The sequence below is a fragment of the Haemorhous mexicanus genome, chromosome 9 (assembly GCF_027477595.1).
Source record: "Haemorhous mexicanus isolate bHaeMex1 chromosome 9, bHaeMex1.pri, whole genome shotgun sequence".
NCBI classification, from domain to species: Eukaryota; Metazoa; Chordata; class Aves; order Passeriformes; family Fringillidae; genus Haemorhous; species Haemorhous mexicanus.
Window position 1 is genome coordinate 1,465,198 of NC_082349.1, and position 26,149 is coordinate 1,491,346.

The following is a 26,149-nucleotide window of genomic DNA, read 5'->3' on the forward strand; positions in this document are numbered from 1 at the left end:
ACTGCACGTCCCAGTGTTCCCAGTATGCAGAGTACAAGCCCCAGTGCAAGCGGTGTGTGCCCAGCTCATGGCCAGGGTGCCCTCCCAGTGTGTGCCCCGTGGCAAACTGGCCAGAATGGGACAGGAGCCCCAGCAAAGCTCCCGGGAATCCGTGACAAGCTCCAGGGAACTCCGACGAGCTCCTGCTCGGGTCAGGGGCTGCTCGCCCGGGAGTGCTGCACTGTGAGCCCACAGGCAGTTAATTAACGCTGGCTAATTAAGCTCTCGGTTAGGACGGAATGGTGGGAAGCTGCTGCTTTAGCCCACGAGAGGGCAACGCTTCCCTGGCTGCTGGCCACACTCGGGAAAACCGGATTCCCGTGTTTTTAACCAGGAATCGAACGAGGAATTCCTTCTCTTCTTCCAGTCTTCCTGGAGGTTTTGTTTGGGTTTTTTCCACTGGGGCATACGGCAGGACAAGGTCCTCCTGTGCATCCCTGCCTTCCCAGCTGGAATGGCAATCGAGAGGAGCCGGGCAGACTGGTGATCCCATCTCCTCTCCCATAAAAGCTGCTCTGGAGACAGGCTGGAGCCGGGGCAGCCTGGCAGTGCCAGGGACAGCAACAACCCGCCTGTGCTGGCATCGGGCAGAACCGTGGGAAAGGGCGAGGAGAGAGAGGTTTTCCTGGTGCTCTCAGGGCAGGGATGCTCCGTGGGGACACACTCTGGGCAGAGGTGGGGATGGGGATGAGCGCAGCATCTTCCCCAGTTTTCCTGGAATTTTGTAGAATCCCAAACTGGGAGGGACCTTGAAGCCCAGCCCATTCCATGGCAGGGAATCCTTCCACTATCTCAGGCTGCTCCAAGCCCTGTCCAGCCTGGCCTTGGACACTTCCAGGGACCCAGGGGCAGCCACATTTTCCCCGGAGAATCTCCCCAGGGCCTCCCCACGCTCATTTTCCAGCCCTTCTCCCTCCTGCAGCTCCCAGGCAGGAGCTCGTATTCAAATTTCAATCCACACCCTCCCCTGCCTCTGGAGACAAATGAATTCCCAGGTGATCCCAGGATCAAAGCCCCACAAGCACAGGCACGCCGGGCTCGTTCGGGCAGCAGACAAGCCTTTGCAAATACCGCACCTGCCCCTCCCTGGCGACCGCCACAACACCTGACTCCCAAAATTCCCAGGATATCCATGCTCCCACCCCTTCATCCCGCCGCATTCTCTACGGCCATCACCCCCAGAAGCCCCGCGTGTGCTCCGATCCCTCGGGCGCTCGCTTTTCTCACTCAGCCCCTTCCCAAACAAACCGGATTTGACTGTGGAATTCTGCATGGATTTGGGAGAACGGCGTGGCCACGCCCACCATTCTCCTGACCCCGCCCATCCCCGTTCGGGGCGGGGCGGGGCCACGCGGGGATGGGCGGGACCGATGGGAATCGGGGCGGGGCTCCGCTCGGCGGGCGTGGCCTCCGCTCCCGCTCCGGTCGCCCGTGGAGACACCGGGAGCGGCGCTCGGTGAGTACCGGGATCCCGGGGTCCCGGGACAGGGGGGTTCCCACCGGGAACAGCGGGCTCCGCCGCCCGGGACAGCCCTCTCGGCGCCGCGGGGGCGGCGGGAAGCGCCAGCCCGGCCCCTGCGGCTGCCGGGCCTGGCGGGGCCGGCCGGGCCCGAGCCGTGCCTGGCGGCTTTTGGGGTTGCTCCGGAGTTTTTTTGTGGGTTTTTTAACCGATTTTTTGTTGTGCTGAGGGGGATTCCCGGCGGGAGGCGGCGCGCGGGTGTGATGTGGTTCAACAAGTGGCACGGGAATGAGGGAAAATCTGCTTAATTGTGTAAAAAATGATGTGCTTAATTAGGCAAAAGTAATCGTCAAATAGGCAATTTTTTCTTCCTTTCCTTCTCCTTCCCTCCATACCATCCCCGTGGCACCGATGGACACCCAGAGCTGGCAGCTCCAGCTCCACGGGGGCCACCCCAGCTTTCAGCTAAATCCTTTAAATGTTCCCAATTTTAGCATTCCCAGGCGTCAGGCCACGCGTGTTCCTTGGAATCACGGAGCTCTGCCCGGCGGAGGAAGTTTCCCACGTGCGGGGAGCTGTGGAGTTTCCCACGTGCGGGGAGCTGTGGGCTGAGTGTGGGAAGGAGGTTAATTAGTGGGAAGCGTCATTATTCCAGGAGGTTTCGTGTTGATACTGAGATTACACACCCTGTTGCAGTAATAGGTTTGCTCGGAATCATGGAATTGCAGAACATCCTGAGCTGGAAGGGGCCCACACGGATCATCGAGCCCAACTCCTGGGAGCTTTTAGTTCCTGTAGTAACTTAAAAATTGAGATTCTCTGTTGCAAGCTTGAATTCTTTACTTTGTTGGGAGTGGGGGGGAAAGAGGGTTTTGAGTGTATATTGTGTTTTTAGGAGGGAGCTGGAGCTGTGTCAGGAGGGGTTTAGGTTGGATTTTGGGAAGGGTTCTTCCTGCAGGGGGTGGTGGGCACTGCCCAGCTCCCCAGGGAATGCCAGAGCTCCCCGAGGCTGCCCCAGAGCTCAGCAAGGCACAGGGTGACATTTTGGGGTTGTCCTGTGCAGGGCCAGGAGCTGGACTTGATGATCCTCGTGGGTCCTTTCCAGCTCAGGATATTCCATGACTCTATGACTTAATTGGTGTGGCAATTGGAAAGTGGCAAAATGGAATTCCCAGGCAATTATCCGGGGTTATAATTGGCTTGGAACCGCCAGGATCAGGGACACTTTTACTTGTGTGTGTTTGTCTGGGTGTGAATTGGTTCAGAAATTCTGAATTGGCACAGTTCTGGGAGTGAAGGGTGAGTAGTGGACAGTGGCAGGATTTTGTGCTGCTCGGTGCCACTAAATGAGCTTGAGGGATTAGTGTGGAGTTAATGACTCCTCAATCCCATATTCCATCCTGGCTGGGGTGCACCACAGCATTTGGGATCTCTCTAATCAAGGAGCAATCAATTCCAGAGAGGAGCAATGATGCTCTGATGCTGAGGCTGAGCTCATTCCATAATCACCCAGCTGGTGGGGGATTTTTCCTTGAAAGATGAAGTTCTCCTCTTGCCCTGAAAGAGTTTCTTGGGCTCCCAGGCAGCAGAACAACTGATCTCTCATGTCTTGCTTTAATTAAATCAAATTATTGAGTGGTGGTGCAGGTTTTAGATATTTTTGATTTCAAATATAATGTGATAACTTTTTAGGTACTGAAAGTTCTTAAGCTTTTAGGTTCTGTTGCTAAAAAGACTCAAAATATTTGAACCAGATTCACGTGGAGTTCTCTGTAGCAGGGCCTGTGGTGACACAGTAGAATTATGGAATCCCAAATGGTTGGGGTTGGAAGGGACCTCAAACCCCACCCAGTGCCACCCCTGCCATGGCAGGGACACCTCCCTCTGTCCCAGGGTGTTCCAACCCTGTCCAGCCTGGCCTTGGGCACTGCCAGGGATCCAGGGGCAGCCCCAGCTGCTCTGGGAATTCCATCCCAGGGCCTGCCCACCCTGCCAGGGAACAATTCCTCATTCCCAATATCCCATCCAGCCCTGCCCTCTGGCAGTGGGAGCCATTCCCTGTGTCCTGTCTCTCCCTGCCTGTTTAAAAAACCCCTCTCCCTCCTTTTCCTGTGGCTCCACCATCCCTGCAAGAGCTGCTGGGAGGTGCTGGACACCCCAGACTCGGTGGGGTGGGACGGTGCTCCTTCCCTGGCCACAGCTCCCCAGAGCCCAGTGTCCCTCTGTGGCCGTGCTGTGTTGTGAAAGCAGATCCGCGGTGCTGCAGCCCCATAAAGGCTCAGCCTTTGCCTTTGTCCCCTTTGCCGGAGCAGAGATCGCTGCAGGGGGCGGAGGGAGCCTTTCCAAAGGTTTGCAGTTATCAAGGGAAGCAGAGCACGGCCCTGGCCCGGCCACAGAGCCGGATTCCTGGGAGGATTCAGTTGCTGCAACTCCATCTGTGCTTACACAAACGCTGGGAACGGGGGAAGGCTGCTGTATCCCAAGTCCTGGCACAGAAATACCCCTGAGCAGGGCTGGAGTTGGAGTGAAACCCCATTAATTGGGATGGAACAGCCCCAGTTCCTGAAAGTCATCATGGACTCAGTTTTTCTTGGGAAATGGGAGCTGCAGATGCGTGGTGACTCTTGGGATTGCTGCTCTGCTGGAGTTGTGCAGCTGTTTGGTGAATTTTGCACTATTGCACAGTTGGGGCTCCTTTTTCCAAACCTCAGAGCTCCCCCTGCACTCAGTGTTGGGAGCTCTTGGTCCCAACATAATTTCTGCTCTCAGGAATCACCTGGGGGAGTTTGGAAGGGTGAGACTGCACTGGTGCACTGGGGACATGAAAAAAAGAAAGAAAGTTGAAAAAAAAAAAAAGCAGAAAGTTTCCATTCCGTGTTTTGCAAGGATTGATGAGAAAGAGCAGAGGCCGTGACGGAAGTGCTCAGGGTGACTGGGGTGTGCTGGGATTCTCCATGGGATTTTAGGGAGGGAGGAAGAAGCAGGAAGGTGGAGGAAGCAGTGGGGTAACCCATGGGAGGTGGGATATGATGGGGATCCATCCAGCTCCGGGAGAGACATGTGCTCTGGGGGATCCAGCATTCCCAGGAGATCCAGCACTCCTTACTGGGGAGCTGCTGAGCCCCTTCCAGCCAGGTGTCCCTGGTAAGGAGAGGATCCACTCCTGGATCTTCTGGTGACACCCCTGCAGAGCTGCCTCCAGCTCTGGGGCCCCCAGGAGAAGAAGGACCAGGAGCTGTTGGAGGGAATCCAGAGGAGGCACCAGGATGGTGCCAGGGGTGGAGCAGCTCTGCTGGGAGGAAAGGCTGGGAGGGCTGGGGTTCCTCACCTGGAGAGGAGAAGCTTTGGGGTGACCTCAGTGTGGCCTTGCAGGGCCTGAAGGAGCTGCAGGTGGAGAGGGACTTTGGACAGGGATGGAGGGACAGGACACAGGGAATGGCTGCCACTGCCAGAGGGCAGGGCTGGATGGGATATTGGGAATTGGGAATTGTTCCTGGCAGGGTGGGCAGGCCCTGGCACAGGTGTCCAGAGCAGCTGTAGCTGCCCCTGGATCCCTGGCAGTGTCCAAGGCCAGGCTGGACACTGGGGCTGGAGCACCTGGAACAGTGGGAGGTGTCCCTGCCACAGCAGGGGAACAGAACAAGATCTTTAAGGTCCCTTCCAGCCCCAACCATTTGGGATTCTCTGAAAGCTGGGGCCTGGGGTTCAGTGTGCCCCAAATCCCAGCTCCCTGGGAGCCCCAGGCAGCGTGGCTGGGGCTGGATCACAGCTTTGGGATGTTCCTGGACACCAGCAGCTGAGTATTTTTAGTTGTGTTCCTTTGAATATTTGGTAAAACAGGCAATGTGTTTATATTCAGCTTCCTGTGTCCGTATCAGCGTCTTGGCATGTGCTGGAGTTCCAGGGGGAGGAGGGAAAGGGAAGAAAGTGTGTTGTGAGGGTTATTTGTGCTGCAGCAGCTGAGGCCGCTGGGATCAGCTCCTTGTTTAAACACTGGGCTCAGCTCAGGCTGGGCCAGCCTTGCTCCCCCTTTGTTTGCCCCCTTTCTCTTCCCATCCCTTCCCCCTGGCTTTGCAGTCCTGCTGTGCAGGGACAGGTGAGGTTTTGGCACGTTTTGGTGTGGATGTGTGATCCAGTCCTTCCTGCCCTGCTCTGAGGAGCCCTGCTCTGTGCAGGGGCTGTTCTCCAGCCTGGCTCTCGGGTGTTTGGAGGTGGAAAAGCCCATCTCAGTCCTGCTGGGAAGGGAGCAGCCTGCATTCCCAGCCTGCATTCCCAGCCTGCATTCCCAGCCTGCTGTCTTGATCCAGCTGCTCTGTGCCATCACCCCTTTGCTCTCCAGAGCCATTCCCTGTGCAGAGCCACTGGGAACTCATTGGGGAGGTTTTGTCTGGTGCTCCCATCTAAAGGAGCTAATTCACCTGAGCCGTGATTCCAGGAGGTTTTCCTTGTGCCCAGCCACCCCCAGAGCCCATAACTGGGAGGCTTCCTGGTGCTGTAAGCTGAGCAGAGAAAATTCTCCCTCCCAGTTTCCAGCAGAGTGCCAGGGGGATGCCCTGGGGCCCAGTCCTTGCTGCCTGAACCAGGGAAACATCAGGGACTGGTGGTTACCATAGAAAGGGAAAAATAGGGCAGGTTTGGATGAGATATTAGGGATAAATTTGTAGCTTCAGTCCCCCTCCCAAGGTCAGGATTTTTGGTCTAACCTTGGAGCTGGGATAAGCAGAAAGTCCCTGACTTCTATGGGACAGGGACCATCCTTTTCCCAGCTCAGTCTGGTTCATGTTGCTGTAGAACTTGCAAGGGATTCCTCCTGCAAAGCAGGGATGCTCCAGCTGGAACTGGAACTCCTGCAGAGCAGGAGGAGCTGGCTGGTGCTGCCAGCCTTGGCCAGAGGGACTGGGAGCCATCCAGCTGTGGAATTTCCTCAGCCCACGTGCCCTTCCCTGATTTATTCCTTCCCGAGCAGGGCCTGGCCTCAGAGTGGAGGCTTTTGCAGGGGGTGCATTACTCCAGCCTCAAACTATGCCAGCAATGCTGGCTTTGTGGGGTTTATGAGTGGTTTGATAGGAGCTTTGATTAGGCAGGAGTAGCAGCGTGGCTCTGGGCTGGAAGGCAGCCCCAGGAGCTGGAATCACTGCTCAGGTGAATTAGAGATGGGCTTGGGCTGGCTGATCCCTGAAGGTCTCTCCCAGCCCAAACCATTCTGGGTGCTCCCTGGTTGTTGTGGCTGGGTTTGCATCCCCCTCAGGATGCACAAGCCAGTTTTAAAGTTCTCAAAATCGTTAAGAGCAGAGGCCGTGACAGAATTCCTCAGGGGTGTGCTGGGATTCCCCGTGGGATTTTAGGGAGGGAGGTAGAAGCAGGAAGGTGGAGGGAGCAGTGGGGGTACCCACGGGAGGTGGGGTGTGGTGGGAGTCCATCCAGCCCCTGGGGAGACACGTGGCTCTGGGGATCCAGCACTCCCAGGGGATCCAGCACTCCCAGGGGATCCAGCATTCCTTGTAGTAGCCCTTAGATGGGCTTGGGCTGGCTGATCCCTGAAGGTCTCTCCCAACCCAAACCATTCTGGGTGCTCCCTGGTTGTTGTGGCTGTGTTTGCATCCCCCTCAGGATGCACAAGCCAATTTTAAAGTTCTTCTTATTTTTCCCTGACAGTTTCCAGGGGGGGTGAGCAGGTTGGGATGTTGCACAGATAAGCAGAGGAGCTGCTTTTCCATTCCAGCTTTGATTTTGTGCAGCAGTCACACGTCCGTGGAGGAGGTTACGTGTCACATTTATTTATTTTGGTTTCCTTGCTGGATGTGGACAGGACAAGCCTGGCACAGGGACAAGGACTGTGGCAAGGCAGACTGTCCTTAACACAATTTATTTTCCTCCTCCACACAGTGATTTGACCAGCACTTGTTAAAAGTGTGATCCCGTTTCCAGCACGGGAAGTGGGGTGTGATTATAATGGGAATACTGCCCGTGCTGCCTGCTGGAATCTGAAATGCAGGGAACTCTCAGAGCTTTGGGCCTGGAAGCCAAAGCTTAGAATTAAACCCAGGATTTGATCTGAGACCTTGGGAAAGGCTCCCAAACTGAGGTGCCAGAAGTGAGAATGTGGATTCCTAGTTTAAAGCAGGGACATGTTAAGCTAAATAAAAGAAAGTTTAGAGTTTTAGGGTTTAGGAGATAGAAAAAATAAAAGTAATTACAGAAGTAAACAAACACTTTAGAATGCAGTACTGTGGGTTTGTGTGTCATAACATGATTGGCCAAAAGAGTTTACACTGTAGCGTGAGTCCATAAAATGAAATATTTAAAGATTGAGTCAAAAACATAAATATCCTTGTTGACAGCACTTTATTAGTCAATAACTCCTTAAAAAGTCTTATTACGAAGGGTCTTGAGACCTTCTAAACCACGTTGTAATGATATGAGCCAAATTCACCCTTCCTGCTTATGTAGAAAATAAGAAAAACAAACCACATCATCAAAAACAATTGAAAAGTCCCATGTCAAATTCCTCCCAAAATTCCCCAAAGTAAATTACCACAGCTGCCTCCCAGCTCAGGGAATTTCAGGTGGGTTTTTCCCTCCTCCTTCCCTGGGAATGAGGGCAGGGGCTGGCTGTGGTGGCTCCCTGGCTGGAGCAGCCCCAGGGCTCGGTGCCAGGGCTGCAGCAGCCCCTGGCAGTGCAGGCTGGATTCATCCCAAAGGCTGAAATCCAGTGGCAGCCCTGGATCCGGCCGTGCCCTGGCTGTGCCCTGGCTGTGCCAGCTCAGGAAGTGCCTCTGGTCCCAGTTCCACACTGGGCATCCCAGGAGAGGGTCCCACGGGAATTGCCAGCCCCTGTGTGACTGGGAGGTGCTGGAACCTGGCACACAGCTGTGTGTGACTGCAGGCATTGTGCAGCAGCACAGCCAGCAGAGTGAAGGGAAAGGTGATTTTACTTGTAAATCCCCTCCCTGCTCCAGCTCTCTCTCAGTTCCCATCACCTGATGGCTGCCATCACCCTCGGGGGGCTGGGGGTGCTCACCTGGACAGGAGAAGGCTGCAGGGAGGGCTCAGAGCCCTGCCAGGGGCTGAAGGAAATGAGGGCTGATAGAATTCCAGGTTTCTCTCAGGGTGTGCAAGGCCTCCACAGGGAATGTGAGCTCTTGTTTAGGCACTGATTCACCCCCAGCTGGGAGGACACATCCCTGCAGGCTGACAGCTCTGAGTCTCCAGGGTCAAAGTAATCCTGGAATGGTTGGAAGGGACCTTAAATCCCATCCAGTCCCACCCCTGCCTTGGACAGGGACATCTTCCACTATCCCAGGCTGCTCCAAGTTTGAGGTGGATTTTCCAATCTCAAAATAATGTTTTTGTGATTAGCATTGAGCCACAAGTGCCAACCCCCCCCCCCCCCCCCAGCTTTGGCTTTCTTGCACTGTGAAATCCTTGTAATTTTGATTTTATTCTTGTTTCAGGATCATTACACCGATAAAATCAAGGCAAGCTGGACAGGGAGCAAGTCTGCCTATGTAGGTGAGTTTCCAGTCCACTCTGGTTCTTTTATTTCGTGCAAAATACAAAGCAGCATGACAGGTCCCAAACCCTGGTGATTTAATTTTATTCTGGAGCAGAACAAATATAAAGTCCTTGGCAGGATTGCTGACACTTTTCACCTCATTATTTTAACTGCCTGACTGCTTTTGGGTTGAATTCAGGGGGCAGAAAAACCTGCTTTTCCCACACAAATTAAGTTTTTCCTTGTTTATTCCCCTGATTAGGAAGGACCAGCCTGCAAATCTTCATCATTTCTGTCTTTGCTGTGCTACACATGTTTTGTTTGACCATCAAAAAATGCAAATCATTCTATATTCCCCCCCATCCTTAAAAACAGGCACCTGGATAAATTCCTGCAGCCAAGGAGGAGGTGAAATCCTTCCCACCTTCCCAGTTCCTGGAGCTGAGCCCCGTGGGGCTCTCCCCAGGGCATCCCAGGCTTTATCAGTGCCAGACAAAGAATCTGCTGAAGGTCACAGAACCTGGGGCCAGGCTGGAGCTGGCAGCACAGCCCTCTCCTGCTTTGCAGCCTGATTTTCATGCAGCTGAAAGGTCTCTTTGCAAATGTCCCTTTGGAGTTTTCCCCTCTTTCCCTGTGGGGAGGAACAGGGACCTTCTGTGGAGAGGCTGCCCTGCAGTTCAGTGCCTTTTCCAGTGTCTCTAAAATAACACTGCTCAGATGTTTTTCAAAGTAGCCTTGATCTAAAAGTCGCTTTTTGTGTGTGCTAAAGGTGTAAGAAGTGAAGTCGGGAGAAATGCAGAGGAAAGCAAAAGCAGGTTTTTCCACTGCTCCTCTCCCAAAATGTGCATTGGGTTTGACAGAATCCCACAGTGGGGGCTGCCTTTGAAAATCAAAGGGAGCTGCAGCCCAGCTTGATCAGCAGGATGGTGCTGGAATGACTTAGGAAGGGGAGGTTGTGGAGGAGCACAGCCTTAATTAAACACCCAGAACACCAAGTCCAATTGAAGATCTTGGGAGTTGTCTGTTTCCTTTCATTTCACATCATTAAGGATTTTAATCCCCAATTAAGACACTGGCAGTTTTATTTATAATTTTTAAAAAACATCTCAGGAGTAGAACCTCTCACTACTCTCAAGTGTAAATTCTCTGAAGGAGGAAACATCACCAATGGATGTTCTGTGCTTTAAGGGGCTTTTATTCTGTGTTTGCACTGACAGGCACCCTGTGCAAACCAGGTGGATCTGCCAGAATTCCCAATTCTCATCCAGCCCTGGCTGCTGCACCTCCTCCCGGAGAGGAGCAGCAGAGCTGGGCCTTGCTGGACCTTTTCTGCTGCAAAATTGGGTTTGAAATCTGAGCTCTGAGCTCCACCAACCCCTTCAGCTGTGGTGCCCCCCAGAGCAGCCCCATCCTCCCCAAAACCACTGCAAATCCTGCAGCTGCCAGATGCTCCAGCTTTCCTTTTCCAGAGGGTGATCCCTGGGGGAGGATCTTGTCTGGGGAGGATCTTGCTTTCTTTCACCAAACCTAAACCTTTTCTAGTGCATCTTAAATATTTGTGCCTGTAAGTCTCACCTGAGTCCTGCTTAAAAATCCAGACCTGCTTAATAATCCAGCCCTTCTTACCTGCTCAGCCAGGGAGCTGTTACTCACAGCTTGGTTTGGGCTAGGTGTGGAAAAATCCTTCTCCTTCCCCGTGATGGGAGCAGGGAGGTCATGGGTGACCCCTGTTGCCATTTTTCCTGGGAAGTTTGCACTCTGGATGTTGTGTTCAGTCTGCAAAGGGCAGGAGTGCTCCCAGAAATCTGTGGGATATTGCACCACTTGTCTCTCTGCTCGCTGTGTGGGGGAATAAGGATCGTGAAATTCCAGAATTTGGGTTGGGAGGGACCTCAAAGCCCATCCAGTGCCACCCTGCCATGGGCAGGGCCACCTCCCACTGTCCCAGGTGCTCCATGCTGGCCTTGGACCCTTCTAGGGATGGGACAAAAGCACCATCAACAGAGAACGGACCCAAAAGCATCTCGAATCCCTGCTTTACTTCACCCTCACTTTCCTGATTTCCTGCTGCCCAGGTCCATTTTCCTTTCTCTCTGGCAGAAGGAAAAGGTTCCAGCCCCGGAGCTTCCACTGGGTGTCAGCACGGCCCCGCTCTGGGCCGGCAGAGCCCTGGGCTTTCCCTGGGCTGCTGGAAGCAAGAACCAGGCTGGCAGCATGGCCGGGGCAGGGAGCAGCTCTGCTCAGCCAGGATGGGCTGTTGGGCTGGAATTCCTCCTCCCTTCCTTCCCTCCTTCCCCCAGCAGGAGCAGTGGGACGTGCCTGCCTGCTCCCAGTGCTCCCAGTGCTCCCAGTGAAGGTGCCAGCAGCTCCTGAGGCTGCAGGGTTTGCTTTGGGGTGGGATGGCAGCCCAGCCTTCCCAGAGGTGCTGCAGGCACACAGCTCAGGGTGCTTCCCTCCACGCCAGCCCTTCCACTCTTTTATTTCCTGAATAACCATCCAGGCTTCCCAAGTCCTTTCCAAGATCCTTGTGCCTGCCAGGGCAAGGCACCTCCTTGCTGGGGAGAAGCAGCAGCCCTGAGGGCCATTCGGGTTTCAGGTGGGCAGGGGCACCCCTTGGATGCTCCTTTCCCCCTCCTGCTGCTGCTGTCAGGGGCTCTGTGCCTCTCCCACCCTTCCTGGGTCTCCTTGTTCCAGGTGCTGCTGTGCTCTGGGATGTGCAGGATCAGGGGGACACTCAGCTCTCACTGCACCTCCAAATCCTCTGCAGCCTTGGGCTGGAATAGAGCCAGGCACACTGAGGTTCCTCCAGCAGATTCTGACATTGGAGGCCTAAAGCATCAGAGATCAGAGCTGGGCAATGTCACAGTTCCAGGGAGTTTGTGCTGCTCCTGTGGGATTGTTTCAGCTCTTGCTGTGGCCAGTTGTGCTCCAACGCCTGCTCAGAGCTGAGGTGTTTATTCCTGCCCCGCCTTCAGTTCCAGCAGTGGCCTCCTGGCTCGGACTGGGAGCATTTTCAGGTTCTGCAAGTCATGACAAACCCTGAGCTCCCAAGGGTGCCCTGTAGGAAAACCAACCCCCAGTGCTCAAGTCCTGACCAGCCGCGGGCCCCGCAGAGCTCCCGGGAGCGCAGCACGTGCAGGGCACCCCGAGACCTTGGGAGCCTCACCCCACACCTGCCCTGCTCCTGGAGTGGGTGACAAGGGCCAGCCCAGCCTCTGGCATCACCCCCTGCTCGTGCCACCCCTCCAGGGGCCTTTGGGGCTCCTTCTCCCTGTTCTCCATAAGGATCTCCCTCAGCTTGGTGCCACTCCCTGCATCCCCTCTTCCTCTTCCTCCTCCCAACACCTTCCTGCCCGACAAATCCCTGCATTTGCAGAAGCAAAACTTTATTCTTTTTATTCCTGTGAGCTCTGGGGGGTGTGAGTTGCTCAGAGGAGGCAGCTGGAGTTGGGATTTGGGGTTTGCTGGTGTTATTCTCAAATTGTTTGCAGGGTGCCAGCTGAAGGCAGTGGGATGAAAGCATGCCAGGGAGGAAGGAGGGAGCAGAATGGTTCTGCAGGCAGGGCTGTGGAGCAGCAACCAGAGCCTGTGTCAGTGGTGGTGACAAACCAGACCCAGCTTCAAAGTCTCCCAGCAAACAGCAGGGAATTTGCAGGACTGGGAATGGTGTCGGTGGAAACCTGCAGCACTCGTGCTGGAATTACTGGAACCTTTAACTCCAGCTCAGGGCTGGGAATGAGATGGGAGCAGCAGCTCTGAGCTTGTCCAGCTGCTTGTTTCCCTCTTTTCCCCCTATTCCTGTGTATTTAAGAGAAGTGGGATCATTCCCAGGGTGGAGATTGTTTCTGGTTTATCAGGCAGCAGCATCCAAACATTTCCGGGCTGGAGCTGCTCCAGCATGGATTCCCAGCAGCAGCAGCAGCAGCAGAGACTCCTGGGGCTCCCTCCCACCCCATGGGCCTGCAGGGTGTGCAGGGCACCCACACCAGGGGAGCAGGGTCAGTGGGACATTGGGAACACCCCATGTCCTTTTCCTGCCCTTTCCTTGGCGAGTTTGGCACATCCATCCTCCTTTCCACCCTCCCCAGCAGGGCTCCAGTGGCTCTGGAAAGGGAGAGCCCTTTGGAGCCTGCATTTGCAGGTCAGCTGTAACTTTAGATCCCTGCTGGCAGCCCTGGAGAACAAACCAGGGGCTGGAAAACCAGGGCTGGGGAACAAACCAGGGCTGGCAGGGTGTTACACTTGGAGGTGCTGTCATTGTCACTGGTGTTGGTTTGTGTTTTGCCCAACCTGCTCTGTTGATCCAAGTTTTGAGTTATTCACCTCAAAATCTGCTTTGTTTCAAAGAAGCAGTGACAAGACACCTTTGAGGCTTTCTCCTGCTGCCAGCCAGGTTTTGCTGCTCCAGTAGGAGCTGGCTTGGCATAACTGGAGCAAACTGGGAGCTGTGTTCCAGGCAGAGCTGCTGGGCTTTCCAGCAGATCCCTAGCCCTGCTTTAGCAGGCCTGATTTAATTACCTTTCACTCAGCAGGTGCCTCACAAGTCCTGGATCTGAGAGAGTAAATAAGACAGTCCAGAGTTTAATTATCCCACTGGAGCTGGGCTTTGGCAGCCAGCCCAGGCGGATCTGGGGATCTGCTGCGTGGCAACCTCATTACCTAAAGCCTGGGGAAAGAAATGGGGCAAGGCCTGGAAAAACAGGGCTTTTCTCTGCAAGAGGGGCAGCTCCACCTGTCTGCAGGTGTTTCCAGAAAGGAAAAAGTGCAGGTGTGTGGCTGCAGGAAGTGCACTGGAAGTTTCCTGTGGTTTTGTCTTTCCCTGGCAGAGAGCGGCTGGTGGGAATCCCCCTGTGCAGTTTTCAGTGGGTAAATGAGAATTATTTCCCCTGGGAGGGTGGGCAGGCCTGGCACAGGGTGCCCAGAGCAGCTGGGGCTGCCCCTGGATCCCTGGCAGTGCCCAAGGCCAGGCTGGATGGGTTTGGAGGGCCTGGGACAGCAGGAGGTGGCCCTGCCATGGCAGGGTGGTGGCCAGGGGAGGCTGTCCTGGGTCTGATCTTTTGTCTCCTTTTAGGCTCTGAGTCAGACCCAAGGGAGAGTTGCAGCCGTGCCTGCAGCTGCTCTGGGCTTTGGGAATCTCTGTCACCACCAGCCTGGGTCCTGCTCAGCCGTGTCACACCCAGGGGACCGAGGTTGTCACCAGTGTCCCTACTGGGAGCCCCCTCCTGCCTGGAGCAGTGTGAGGTCACAGCAGAAAATCCTGCAATGCTTTGGGCTGGAAAGGACATGAAATGCCATCCATTCCACCCCTGCCAGGACAGGGACACCTCCCACTGTCCCAGGTGCTCCCAGCCCCAGTGTCCAGCCTGGCCTGGATCACCAGCCACGTTTTGGTTTAGGTGGTGAACAGAAAAACTTGTGGAAAATTCATTTTCGGTGCATTTAGCACAGAAGGAGGAGCTGGGACTGGGAGTGCTGGGGCACCAGAGATCCCAGGGGAAGGGTTGGGATGGGGGAGGCTCTCAGGGCTGCCTGCTGAGCACCAGGGATCATTTCCTAGAAATCAGAGCCGTGCCCTCTCCAACTGAGGGCTCCTTTCTTCAGGGAGCAACTTCTTGTCGTGGCAGATCCTCCTAGCCCAGCAAACCCTGCCCAGGCTCTGAGCCTCCACTTTCTGCAGAATTCTGGCACCTCCAGTTTAAATCTGGGGAGTTCTGGGAAGTCCAGGGTGCCCTGGGAGAAATCCCAGGGCTGCAGCAGCTCGGATCCATTGCCAGGAGCTGGGAAGGAAAACAGATTTATTGGGAGCTGACCTAGTTGCTGTAAATCTCCCTGCAGAAGAGATTTAGTAATCTTAGGAGGGCTGTTAAAGCTTGTGTTTGTTTGGAGATGGGCAAACGCAGCAATTTAATTTTCAAATCTTACGGTTTGGCTTGTTTTGTTTTGGTTTGTTTTTTCCAAACATCTCATTTATTAACAAAGCAAAGCAGCTGGGAAAATAAGCACTGGAAGTTTCCTAAGGAGGTCAATCCATGTAGGGTGGGAATGGATCCAGAGAATCCAACAGCTCCAGTGACAAAAGGGGTTTTGGGGCTGGGGGAGGGAGGGCTGAGTGTGGCCTTTCCCCAGTGAAATGAGAGGATAATGGTTAATCTTTTAATTTTGCAACTTTTTTAACCTTAAAAAAAAAAAAAAGTACTAAAATTAGAGGAATCAGCAGCTCCTGAACTGTCCTCTCAGAGCTGCGTTTGTTGCTGGATAAAAATAAATTGCTGTGTGTTGGGTTTTTCACACTGCAGGTTTGGAATAGTGTGAGGGAAGACTGCAGGGGCTGGAGTGGGACTTGGGGCTGTGTTTGTGGTGGGTCTGAGCTTTGTGTCCCTGTGAAACAGCTCCCTGTTATCCCACCGAGGGGCTTGGGGCTCCATGGGCAGAGCCCTGTTGAAGCCAGCAGCTCCAGCAGTGCCTCTTGGAGTTTCCTGCTGGGAAAATTCATTTTTCATTAAAGGGGCTCCAGGAGAGCTGCAGAGGGACTGGGGACAAGGCATGGAGGGACAGGGCACAGGGAATGGCTCCCACTGCCAGAGGGCAGGGCTGGGTGGGAGACTGGGAACTGGGAATTGTTCCTGGGGAGGGGCTGGGATGGAATTCCCAGACCCTGGATCCCTGGCAGTGGCCGAGGCCAGGGGGGATTGGGGCTGGGAGCACTCCTGGATCTGCAGGAAATGAGTTGTTAGTGGCACCCGATCGGAGTGAATGTCCCTCCCCCAGCCCTTCCTGCCTCTTGGGAATTGCTCTGCCCTAAGCTTTTCCAAGGAATGTCCCCTGCAAACAGGGCCCGGGAGCAGGAAAACGCTGCTCCCAGCCGGCTGGGCTGGCACTGGAGAGCAGCCGGGCTGCCAGGCTGGCTGAGAGAAACCTGAGCCTGCAGGGGCTGCTGGAAAGGGCACCGAGCTGCCTGGGGCCACGCAGGGCTGGGGGGTCACACACGGGGAGGGGACACACACGGGGGGGGTCACACACGGGGAGGGTCACACAGGGGGGTCAAACGGGGAGGGTCACACGGGGGGGGTCACACACACGGGGGGGGTCACACACAGGGGGGGTCACACACACAGGAGGGGTCACACACACAGGAGGGGTCACAACAGGAGGGGTCACACACGGGGGGGTCACACACAGGGGGGGTCACACACAGGGAGGGGTCACACACGGGGGGGGTCACATAGAGGAGGGGTCACACACGGGGGGGGTCACACACGGGGAGGGTCACACACGGGGGGTCACACAGGAGGGGTCACACACAGGAGGGGTCACACATGGGGGGTCACACACAGGGGGGGTCACACAGAGGAGGGGTCACACACAGTGGGGGTCACACACAGGAGGGGTCACACACAGAGGAGAGGTCACACAGAGGAGGGGTCACACACACGGAGGGGTCACACACAGGAAGGGTCACACACAGAGGAGAGGTCACACAGAGGGGGGGTCACACACAGGGGGGGTCACACACAGAGGGGGGGTCACACACAGGGGGGGTCAAAAACAGAGGAGAGGTCACACACGGAGGGTCACACAGAGGAAGGGTCACACACAGTGGGGGTCACACACGGTGGGGGTCACACACACAGGAGGGGTCCCACACAGCTCCCCTGATCTCCTGGAGCTGGGCAAAGCCAGCAGAGCCCTGCTGGAGCCTGCTGGGATACAGGACAGGGACATGGGCAGGGCTGGGCTGAACTCCTGGCATTCCTGCAGACCTGAATAATTTGGAATCCCTGACTGGTTTGGTTGGCAGAGAACTCAAAGCCCACCCAGTGCCACCCCTGCCATGGCAGGGACACCTCCCACTGTCCCAGTGTCCAGCCTGGTCTGGGACACTCAGGACTAAGGTAGAGAACCAGCCAGGGGTGCTGGGGTCAGCCTGTGCCAGGGATGGTATTTCTCCCCAGAAAGGGTCTCCAGCCCTGGCACAGCTGAGTCCCCATCCCTGGAGGGATTTAAATCCCTGTGGATGTGGCACTTGGGGACACAGGGCAGGGCTGGCCTTGGCACTGCTGGGCATGGTTGGACTGGATGGGTTGGAACCAATATCCTGTGGTTCCATCCTGGCTCACTCCTTCTTTCACTCTGCTGGGCTCAGGAGCTTGTCCCCTCCCCTGGGGCTGCTCCCAGGGACCTTGTGGCTTTCCAGAGCCCTCTGGGGTCCCTGGATCCCCAGGGGAAGCTGCACAGGGGGGATCCAGTGGCCCAAGCTGTGCCACAGCCTCAGAAACCTGCACAGTGCGGGAAATGAATTTGTAGAGAATTCTCAAACATGTAAATCAGCTTCTGGTTGTGGTGGTGTGAATTCTAACATCTGTGTTGGCTCACCCCTCTGATGAGACTGAAAATGGAATTAAAGTTTTTCAAACACCTCTCAGCTGCCCCATCTCTGGCTCAGAAAAGGGCACAATCTGACAGCACAGCAGCTCCATGCCTTTCTCTGGAGGGTGTTTTACCTCCAGAGTTGTTTTTTGGCCGACTGGTCCTGTTGGATGCAGCACCAATCATGTTTAAAAATCCCTTTTTGCAGTGTGTAGTGGATGCCTGTGTGCAAGAGCAGCTCAGGGTGCTGTGCTGCCTGCTGGAATAACAACCCCCTGTGTTTCCAAGCAGAGCTTCCCTGCCTCTCTGAACATGTCAGGCAAAACAGCCACCACGAGCAACAACATCGCCCAGGCCCGCAGGACCGTGCAGCAGCTCAGGATAGAGGCCTCCATAGAGAGGATAAAGGTGAGCACAGAGGGATTCCTCCTCCTCCTCCGTGGTTTTCCCCTCCTGGCTGTGGGACAGGGACACAGCAGAGTGTCTGTGTGTGTTTTGTGTCTTTGTGCACCCACAGCTCAGAGTTTGCCCCTCTCAAAGCTCAACGAATCCAATTAAATTATAATAAATAATAATAAATAAATCCATTTCTTGTGGATAATATCCCACCCAATATCCCATCTGGCAGTGGGAAGCTGTTCCCCCTTGTCCTGTCCCTCCAGGAGAAGTGAAAACCCCCCTGGAATGATTTTGAAGCCCTGTGGGAAATGGATTTGTAGAGAATTCTTAAAGTCTGACAGAAGGTTCACACAGTGTGGATTTGTGTGTAAATCTTGAGATAAGAAATGTTGATTTAGAAATGGAATAGGACAGGTACTGTTGAGAGAGAAATGGAGCTAGAAACAAGTTCTGAAGGGTGCTTTTGTAAATAAGACTAGGTTCTTTGGAGAAATAGAATTGTGAAAGATGGACTCAGGAGGGGCAATTTCAGCTGATTGGCTTTAAGGTGTTCATGGTGTGGTGTGGTAAAAGTTGGTAGGTGGAGAAGCACTCAGAATGTATTGTAGTTAGGAAATGGCTGGTTTCTGGTGGTGCTGCTGGGAAGCCCCTCCTGTTTGTTTTCAGTCAGGTGGAGCCTTCCCTGCTGTCACAGCAGCCCCAGGGAGCCCCAGGCTCCATCCTTTCCCTCCTTCCCTGGGGATCAAACCAGCAGGCAGAGCCCTGCAGAGCGAGTCCATGCCCAGCACCTCTCCCACCCCACGTGGCTCCTCCCAGCCCTGAGCCCCATTTTGGTGCCATTTCCCTGCCAAACCCCTCTGTGCTGATTCCCTGAGCCCCATTTTGGTGCCATTTCCCTGCCAAACCCCTCTGGGCTGATTCCCTGAGCCCCATTTTGGTGCCATTTCCCTGCCAAACCCCTCTGTGCTGATTCCCTCAGCCCCATTTTGGTGCCATTTCCCTGCCAAACCCCTCTGTGCTGATTCCCTGTGCCCTGAGCCCCATTTTGGTGCCATTTCCCTGCCAAACCCCTCTGTGCTGATTCCCTGTGCCCTGAGCCCCATTTTGGTGCCATTTCCCTGCCAAACCCCTCTGTGCTGATTCCCTGTGCCCTGCAGGTGTCCAAGGCCTCGGCTGACCTGATGCTGTACTGTGAGGAGCACGCCAAGAAGGATCCCCTGCTGATGGGAATCCCAGCCTCTGAGAACCCCTTCAAGGACAAGAAAACCTGCATTTTGTTATAGGGCAGGGGCAGCTCCTCCTGCCCAGCCCCTGCAGCCCAGCTGGGCCGGGCCAAGCACCACCACTCCCCCAGGTACCTGCAGCCCGTGGGCACTCCCTGAGCCTGCCCAGAGCATTCCCTGAGCTCCCCAAGGCATTCCTGCTGATCCCTGTCCCTGTTAGGAGCTTTCTGACTCGGTCCCTGTCTGTCCTGGCCAAGGGAATGGGCTCCAGGGTCTCTGCACGGGGGGTCCTGGTGGCGTTTGCCAACTCCAGCACGACCAAAGTTGCCTGAGCTTTGCAGATAAAGCAAAGCTGTAGAGACCTGATGGAATCACTGGGTTTACATTTTATAAAATTATGGATTTTTTTTTTGGGGGGGGGGGAGGGAGGAGGTTGTGCCTGTGCTGGCAGCAGCTGTTTGTGCACAGGCACACTTAAAGTGCATTTTCTAGCAAAATCTACCTTGCAAAATGATTGTAGCAGCTGCTGGGGAGCTCCTGGGAGCTCTGCCTCAGCCTTCCTCCTGCTGGCCTCTCATCCCAGGGCTTTTAAAGGATAGAGATGGGAATCAGAGATGCTTTCCCTGCTTTCTGTGAGATGGAAAAGCAGAACTTCCAGCTTGGATTCTGCTGCATTTTCTTCTCGAATAGAACACCTGTGTTAGTATAAAACACAGCCTCAAAGAAATGAGGAAAGAAGGAGAGGCTGGAAGTGCCCTGGCAGAGCTGGAGGAACGCTGCCCTCGCTCCCAGTCCCAGCTGGGTTCTGAGCAGGGAGTCAGAACTTGACTCTTTTTTATAAAAAAAATCCATTTTTAAACAGGAAAAATGCCAAATTAGCTCCAGCTTGTGGTTATGCATCTATAATTGAGGGCCTTTCCATCTAGTATATATTTTATATATACACATAATAAAAAAGTCTTTCTCTGTGTGTGTGTGTAGATATATAAACTTCACATATTAACAGCAAGATTTGAAGGGTTCAAAAATAATCCTGGTTTCAGCTGGCTGCAAATGTCCTTCTGTGCAGGCAGCTGAAGTCATCTGCCAGAACCCTGCAATTCTGGGAGGGTATTTGCAGAATTCATGAACCACTTCTCACTTATGTTGCATATTTGTCATTTCTATATGAAATTATAGACCCACTTTTGATATAGAATAAAAAAATTCAACTTTGACAAATCTCTTTGGCAGAGCTCCAAAAATCAGCCTGACAGAGAAACCTGCTGCTTACCCACTGCTTGCCTGCCAATTATTTTTGTAATCAGAGTATTTTTCTAGAGGCAGTTGAAAAAAACCAACAAAGTGGCTCTGCACTAATTCCTCTTCACCGTGTCTGTGTCTGTCTGTCACAGCCCTGGTCAGAATTAATGAGCTCTGTTAATTGCTCAGCGTGGGGCTGCAGGGCTGAAGGAAATCCAGCTGTGCCCAGCTGCAGGGGGGCTGTGGGCAGGGAAGGAGCCCCGTGCTCCTGGAGGTGGTTTCCTCGGGAATCTGGGAAGAAATTGGAATTTTTTTGTTTGGTTTGAGATCCCTGGTGGGGCTGCAGGGATGTTTTGGGGTCTGCCCTGCAGTGAAGCTCGTGGCAGGGTGCTGATCCAGATGTGGGATCCTGCCTGGGGATCCAGCACAGCTGCCCAAATCTGACAGCGTTTAATCCAGGTGTTCTTGGTAAAGTTGCCATTTTTAAAATGCAACATCCACTGAAATCTGGAGTGGTTACGTTTGCACTTTGCTTTTTGCCATCAAAGCCCCCAGAATGAACAGAGACTGTAAAATCTGGGGAAATGCAGACTTTGCCCATGCAGATTTTTTTAAAAAGAAATGAAAGCATTGCATCCAGAGGTGCTGGGAAAAACCCATGGTGAGACCCCACCGTGGTGCATGACTGGGCTGCCCCTCTTGTCCTTGGCCAAGCTGGCTGATTTGGGGAGAAAAATGAGAATTTGGGTGCTGGGCCAGGTGCCCCCAGGACCCCTCCACTTTGTGGTGTGGGGACAGGGCTGGGGGTGACACTGGGAGAAACCAGAGGGGTTTGGATTCAGTCTGAGCTTGGAGAAATAAATCTGCTGGTGCTGTGGGTGGCACCTGGGCTGGACACGGGGACAGGGACAGGGTGGCCTCGTGCTGGAGCATCCCAGGAGTGGGAGAACAGGTCCAGCCTCCCCTCCTGGCCAGGCTGGCACGGATCCTGCCCGGGCTGGGGACACAGTGACCCCGTGCCCGGGCTGGGTGCCCTCGGCAGGGACAGCGTGTGTCACTGCTGTCCCCAGGCAGTGCCAGCAGCAGGGGTGGCATTGTCCTGCCACACGGAGAAATGCCACCTGCGCCAGCCTGGCTGTGTCATTGAAGAGGAACTGAGAGCTGCCAGCCCCGAGCTGGGGGTGCAAACAAACCCCAGGCCAGGTTTTCCTCCCCCAGGGAATCAGGATTCCCACCTGCCACGGAGGAGCTGCAGGAGCACAAAAACCTCAGCAGCAAAGCCCTTTTTTAAAATTTTATTTTATTAGCTCCTGTTGTGGCAGCGTTCAAACTAAATAAATAAATAAATAAATAGCATTCCCAACATTTCCTGCAGCACATGGGCTGCTTCAGCCTTTAATTGCTTGGGAGGGGCCGGGAATGAACCCACACTGGAGCTGCACAACAGGACCTTGCCCATGGCCAGGAGGAGGAAGCAGCTGCTGCTCAGCCCTTGTGTCTGCACTGGTGGAGCGAGGAAATTAAAGCCTGGGCCAAAGGTTGGATTTTACACTTTATTTCAAAAAAAGAAAACACAAAACAAGAACACCATAACCCCAAAAAACACTCGAATTTCAAACAATTATATTAATGGCGCTGCTTTTGCAGCCAACTGGGAGAAGATTCGTGGTTGCAGACCAACTGCTCGAGGGTGTTTCGGTTCTCAAACCTCCAAGTATAAATAATTTTTCCATCGATATCAGAAAATAACTTATTATTATTATATATCTTAGCATAAAAACGTGAGAATTACATCCCAAAAATACAACAACATTGCTGGCAAAAGGCCTCGATTAACCTCGTTTGCTCGTTAAGGTGTTTAAAGCAGGAACTTTAAGTGGCACTTAAGGACAGAAGGAGTGAGGGGAGTTCTCGGGAGGGCGTCGGGCTGGGCTCATCCCTGTTTTCCTCAGCTCCCACACTCGGCATCGCTCAGCTCCAGCCAAACCCCCCCAAATGACATCGGTTTTAGCTTTATTATTTTATATCTATTTTTTGTTGTTGTTGCTGCTGTCGGGTTTTATTTTCCCTCCCCTCCCGGAGCCGGGGCAGGGAGTTCCTTCCTGAGCGAGAGTCAGCGGCGGCACAGCCGGGGTCACCGCTCCGGGAGGTTGATCACCGGCACCCACTGGTCCAGGTACCGGCTCTCCCGGCAGAAACACATCAGCTGACTCAGCGCTGGGTCCTTCCACTGCGACGCCTGCGGGTTCTGGAAAGGGGACGGCAAAAAGCTCCGGCACGGCAGCAAAAACAACCCGAGAGCGGCGCGGGGGGGTGGGGGGAGCACGGCAGAAAGAGCAGGAGTGTGAATCATCTTAAATTGCTGGCGAGGCAAACAAACAAGTCAGGCCTGGGAGCATGTGAGGAGTTTAGCTTTGGACTCTGGGGCAGAGTAGGGAAGGGGGGAAAAAAAAAAAAGGAGGGAGAGATAAAAGCGGGGGAAGGGAGAGAAAACGGGGAAAGAGTGAAAGAAAAAGGGAGTGGGGGAAAAATAAAGAGGGAAGGGGGGAGAGCGGATAACTAAGGAAAGAAAAGACAGAACGGGAGAAAGAGGCGAGAAACAAAGGAAGAAGATGGGGAAAACAGAGCAAACGAGGGGCGAAGGCAGCCGGTGTGTCCGGGGCGGGGGAGGCACCGCGGGACCCCCGGGTTCGGCCCGCTGAGGCCGCGGGTTCGAGCCCCGGGCGCGGCGGTTCGGGGGGGTCCGGGGCGGCCCCGGGGAGCCGCGGGTGTCCCCCGCGCTGGCGGCCGGGGCTCACCGTGACGAGCACGCAGTGCAGGTCGGCGGGCGGGTCGGGGCCCGCGGCGGGCAGCAGCAGCTCGGCCAGGCGCGCCGGGTTGCTGACGCGCAGGATGTTGATGTCGTTCTCGCAGCAGAAGGCCCGCAGCAGCGTGAAGTGGATCTGCAGCGCCGCGTCCCCCGCCTCCTCCTCCTCGGCCGCCAGCAGGCACAGCACCACGTTATCGGGGTCCCTGCGGGGCACCGCCGTCACCGCGGGCGCACCGGGCAGCGGGCACCGGGGGACACGGGGACGGGGGGGGGGGGGGGGGGCACTCACACGTTCAGCAGCTTGGCCGCCTCGTAGACGCCGAGGGTGAGGCTCCGCTGGCTCAGCGCCTTGCTCAGCACCTCCTCGAGCGCGTCCCCCGCCTGCTCCATCCTGCGCCGGGACACGCCGCACCGGCCGTCACCGGCCACCCCGCGCCGCTCCCCGCCCGGCTCCCGCCGCCCCCCCGGCCTCACCTCCCGGCGGCGCGGCGCTCCCCGGGCAGCTCCTCCAGAGTCATCACGGGGCCAGGGCCGCGCAGGGCTCGGGCTCGGGCTCGGGCCGACACCGCGCTCCGGCCGCTGCGGCCGCTCCGGCCCCGCCGCCCGTGCCGGACAAAGGCGCCCCGAGCGCGCTGCCCCGCCCGCCCCGGCCAACCCGCGCCGCCCTCGTTTGCATATCCCGCTCCCATTGGTTCATGCAAATGAGACCACGCCCTTAAAGTTGCCAAGTCCGGCTGGGCCTGGCCCTGTTCGGGACGGGAACCCGGACCGGGACTGGAGCCGGGACAGAGAGCCTGCCATGGAGCAGCGTGCTCCCAGCCCCTCCAGCCTGGCCTTGGGCACTGCAGGGATCCAGGGGCAGCCACAGCAAATCTGGGAATTCCATCCCAGCCCCTCCCCACCCTGCCAGGGAACAATTCCCAATTCCCAATCTCCCATCCAGCCCTGCCCTCTGGCAGTGGGAGCCATTCCCTGTGTCCTGTCCCTCCATCCTTGTCCCTAGTCCCTCTGCAGCTCTCCTGGAGCCCCTTCAGGCCCTGCCAGGGGCTCTGAGCTCTCCCTGGATCCTTCTCCTCTCCAGGTGAGCACCCCCAGGTGTCCCAGCCTGGCTCCAGAGGGGCTCCAGCCCTGCAGCAGCTCCATGGATTCCTCTGGGCTCTCTCCAGCAGCTCCAGGTGCTGCTGATGTTGGCCCCAGGGCTGGGGCAGCTCTGCAGGTGGGGCCTCACCTGGGAGGGGCAGAGGGGCAGAATCCCCCCTTAGATGGATGTTGTTCTCTGCCTTTCTTGCCCCCACAGGGATTGCACTCTTGCCCTGCTCCTTGCAGGGAGCTCCCCTGCGCTCAGACTCAGCCTCACTAGCCTTCAGACACAGGGGCCAGACTTTACCACTGGCAATGTCGTGGCTGCCCCATCCCTGCAGCATCCCAGGCCAGGCTGGACAGGGCTTGGAGCAGCCTGGGGCAGTGGAAGGTGTCCCTGCCATGGCAGGGATGGCACTGGGTGATCTTTAAGGTCTTTCCCACCCCAAATCAGTTTGGGATCTGTGATCTCTCCCTTTGCAGCTTTCCAAGAACTCGGTGCTCCTTCGGAAGCTGCTCCCATTCCAGATGTCCCGTGTCAGCCCTGAGACCTTCGGGCAGGACTCCTCCTGATGGCTGCTGTGTCAAAGCTTTCTCAGCTGATGCACCCAGACCCCTCCATCCTCCCACAGCCAGAGCTCTTTCCCAACCTGGCTGTGGGCTGGCACATTCCCACTGGCCACAGTCAGGACCCTTGGTGGTCCCTCACGGAGATTTTGGCAGCATGTGCTTTGAAGTTTGGCTTGTGTCAGAGTTTTCCTGCAGCTCCTGAGCACCAGGAGCTGCTTTCCACAGCAGAGTGATGAGCTCCGTGCACCTCCTGCAGAACCCCTGAGCTGGCCGTGTGGGAAATGGGATATCACAGAATCCTGGAATGGTTTGGGTCGGAAGGGACCCCAGGGATGGTTTTGTGCCACCCCCTGCCGTGGGGAGGGACACCTCCCAGCACCCCAGGTTGCTCCATGTCCTGTCCAATCCGGAACACCTCAGGGGCATATCAAAGCGTTTCTGCAGCAGAATAAAGAGGGCGATTTCTGTGCCCCCGGCTGTGCTGGCTCCAGGAGGGAACTCCCGGGGGTTTGTTCTGTCCCCCCACCCAGCCCTGCCGCAGCCTGGTGAGACCCGACACGGCTCAACGGAGCCCACGGCGTCGGGGGAAAGGGAGAAAAGCCCTTTTTGCATCAGGTGGAGGGGTGGCAGATGGCCGGAGCGCAGCAAAACAGGTGGGGGCATTGTGCGGTGACCCTCCGAATTAAGTTCGCTTAATTTGCTGTATCTCTATTAGCAACTGCGGGCTCGAGGGCTCCGCCTGTGGCTCCGGCCCCGCAGCCCCATCTGTGCCTGCCCTGAGCTAAATCTGTCTCGGATGGGGGCAGCTGGGAAGCAGCTGCAGCCTCTTCTGTCCCTCCCGGGCGGCGGCAGCTCCCGGGGCCGGCAGCAGGGCTCTGACACCGCGCTGGCCCGCGGTTCCCCGGCTCTCCCTGTTCCCGGGGAGCAGAAGGGACGCGGATTTTCCCCGGCTGTCCCTTTTCCCGGGGAGCAGCGGGGTGGCCGGGTGCCTCGGTCCTGCTGCGGGGACCGGGGTGGCCGTGCGGGGATGTGCGGTGGCTGCCGGCCTGGGCAGCCCTGGCTGGGGCCGGACCCGCAGTTGTCCCTCCATCAGCTCCCAGCTGGCAGCTGCTGCTAAACCTTCCTTTCATCGCCTGCCAAAAGCGGCCGGGTGCTTTGCTCCCCCCCTGCCCTTTAATCCTGACTTTCATCATTCTCTAGGCTGGGCCTGCCCTCCCCTCCGTGTCTGGCATCGCAGAGTCGGGGGGCAGGAGCTGTGTCGGGCTCAGAGGGGGCTCGGGCTCTGCCCAGGGGCTCAGCTCTCCCCTTCCCCGGCAGATCCTCACCCCAAATGTTCTCTGGGCTGCGGGGCCGGGCTGCTCGAGGTCGGAGGCAGCTTGGGGAGCAACGGGTTAACCCCAGGGATGTGGGAGATGCCCGCTGGAGCCCTCGATGGGGGAGGACGTCTGGGCCAGCTGCAGAGGTGC

The 26,149-nt window shown here is 55.9% G+C and overlaps 2 protein-coding genes across 4 annotated transcripts; one reads left to right on the forward strand and one right to left on the reverse strand.

The window, feature by feature from the left end:
- The first annotated feature begins 1,380 nt into the window (after positions 1 to 1,380).
- GNG12 (G protein subunit gamma 12) lies at positions 1,381 to 19,952 on the forward strand. 3 transcript variants are annotated; one of them, XM_059853541.1, is made up of 4 exons: positions 1,381 to 1,495; positions 8,953 to 9,010; positions 17,569 to 17,768; positions 18,917 to 19,952. In XM_059853541.1, exons 1-4 carry the CDS (start codon positions 1,397 to 1,399, stop codon positions 19,040 to 19,042), a joined length of 483 nt encoding a protein of 160 aa, XP_059709524.1. In that variant the 5' UTR covers positions 1,381 to 1,396; the 3' UTR covers positions 19,043 to 19,952. The 3 variants fall into 3 exon arrangements, with proteins under 3 accessions (XP_059709524.1, XP_059709525.1, XP_059709526.1); XM_059853542.1 differs by having other exon boundaries at positions 1,414 to 1,495; positions 17,652 to 17,768; XM_059853543.1 differs by having other exon boundaries at positions 1,423 to 1,495; positions 17,649 to 17,768.
- Positions 19,953 to 21,763: 1,811 nt separating this feature from the next.
- GADD45A (growth arrest and DNA damage inducible alpha) lies at positions 21,764 to 23,667 on the reverse strand. The gene is made up of 4 exons (XM_059853544.1): positions 23,508 to 23,667; positions 23,323 to 23,424; positions 23,023 to 23,236; positions 21,764 to 22,472 (listed from the first exon to the last, which is right to left on the reverse strand). The coding sequence occupies exons 1-4, from the start codon at positions 23,549 to 23,551 to the stop codon at positions 22,359 to 22,361; spliced, it is 474 nt and encodes a 157-aa protein (XP_059709527.1). The 5' UTR covers positions 23,552 to 23,667; the 3' UTR covers positions 21,764 to 22,358.
- Positions 23,668 to 26,149: the final 2,482 nt, after the last annotated feature.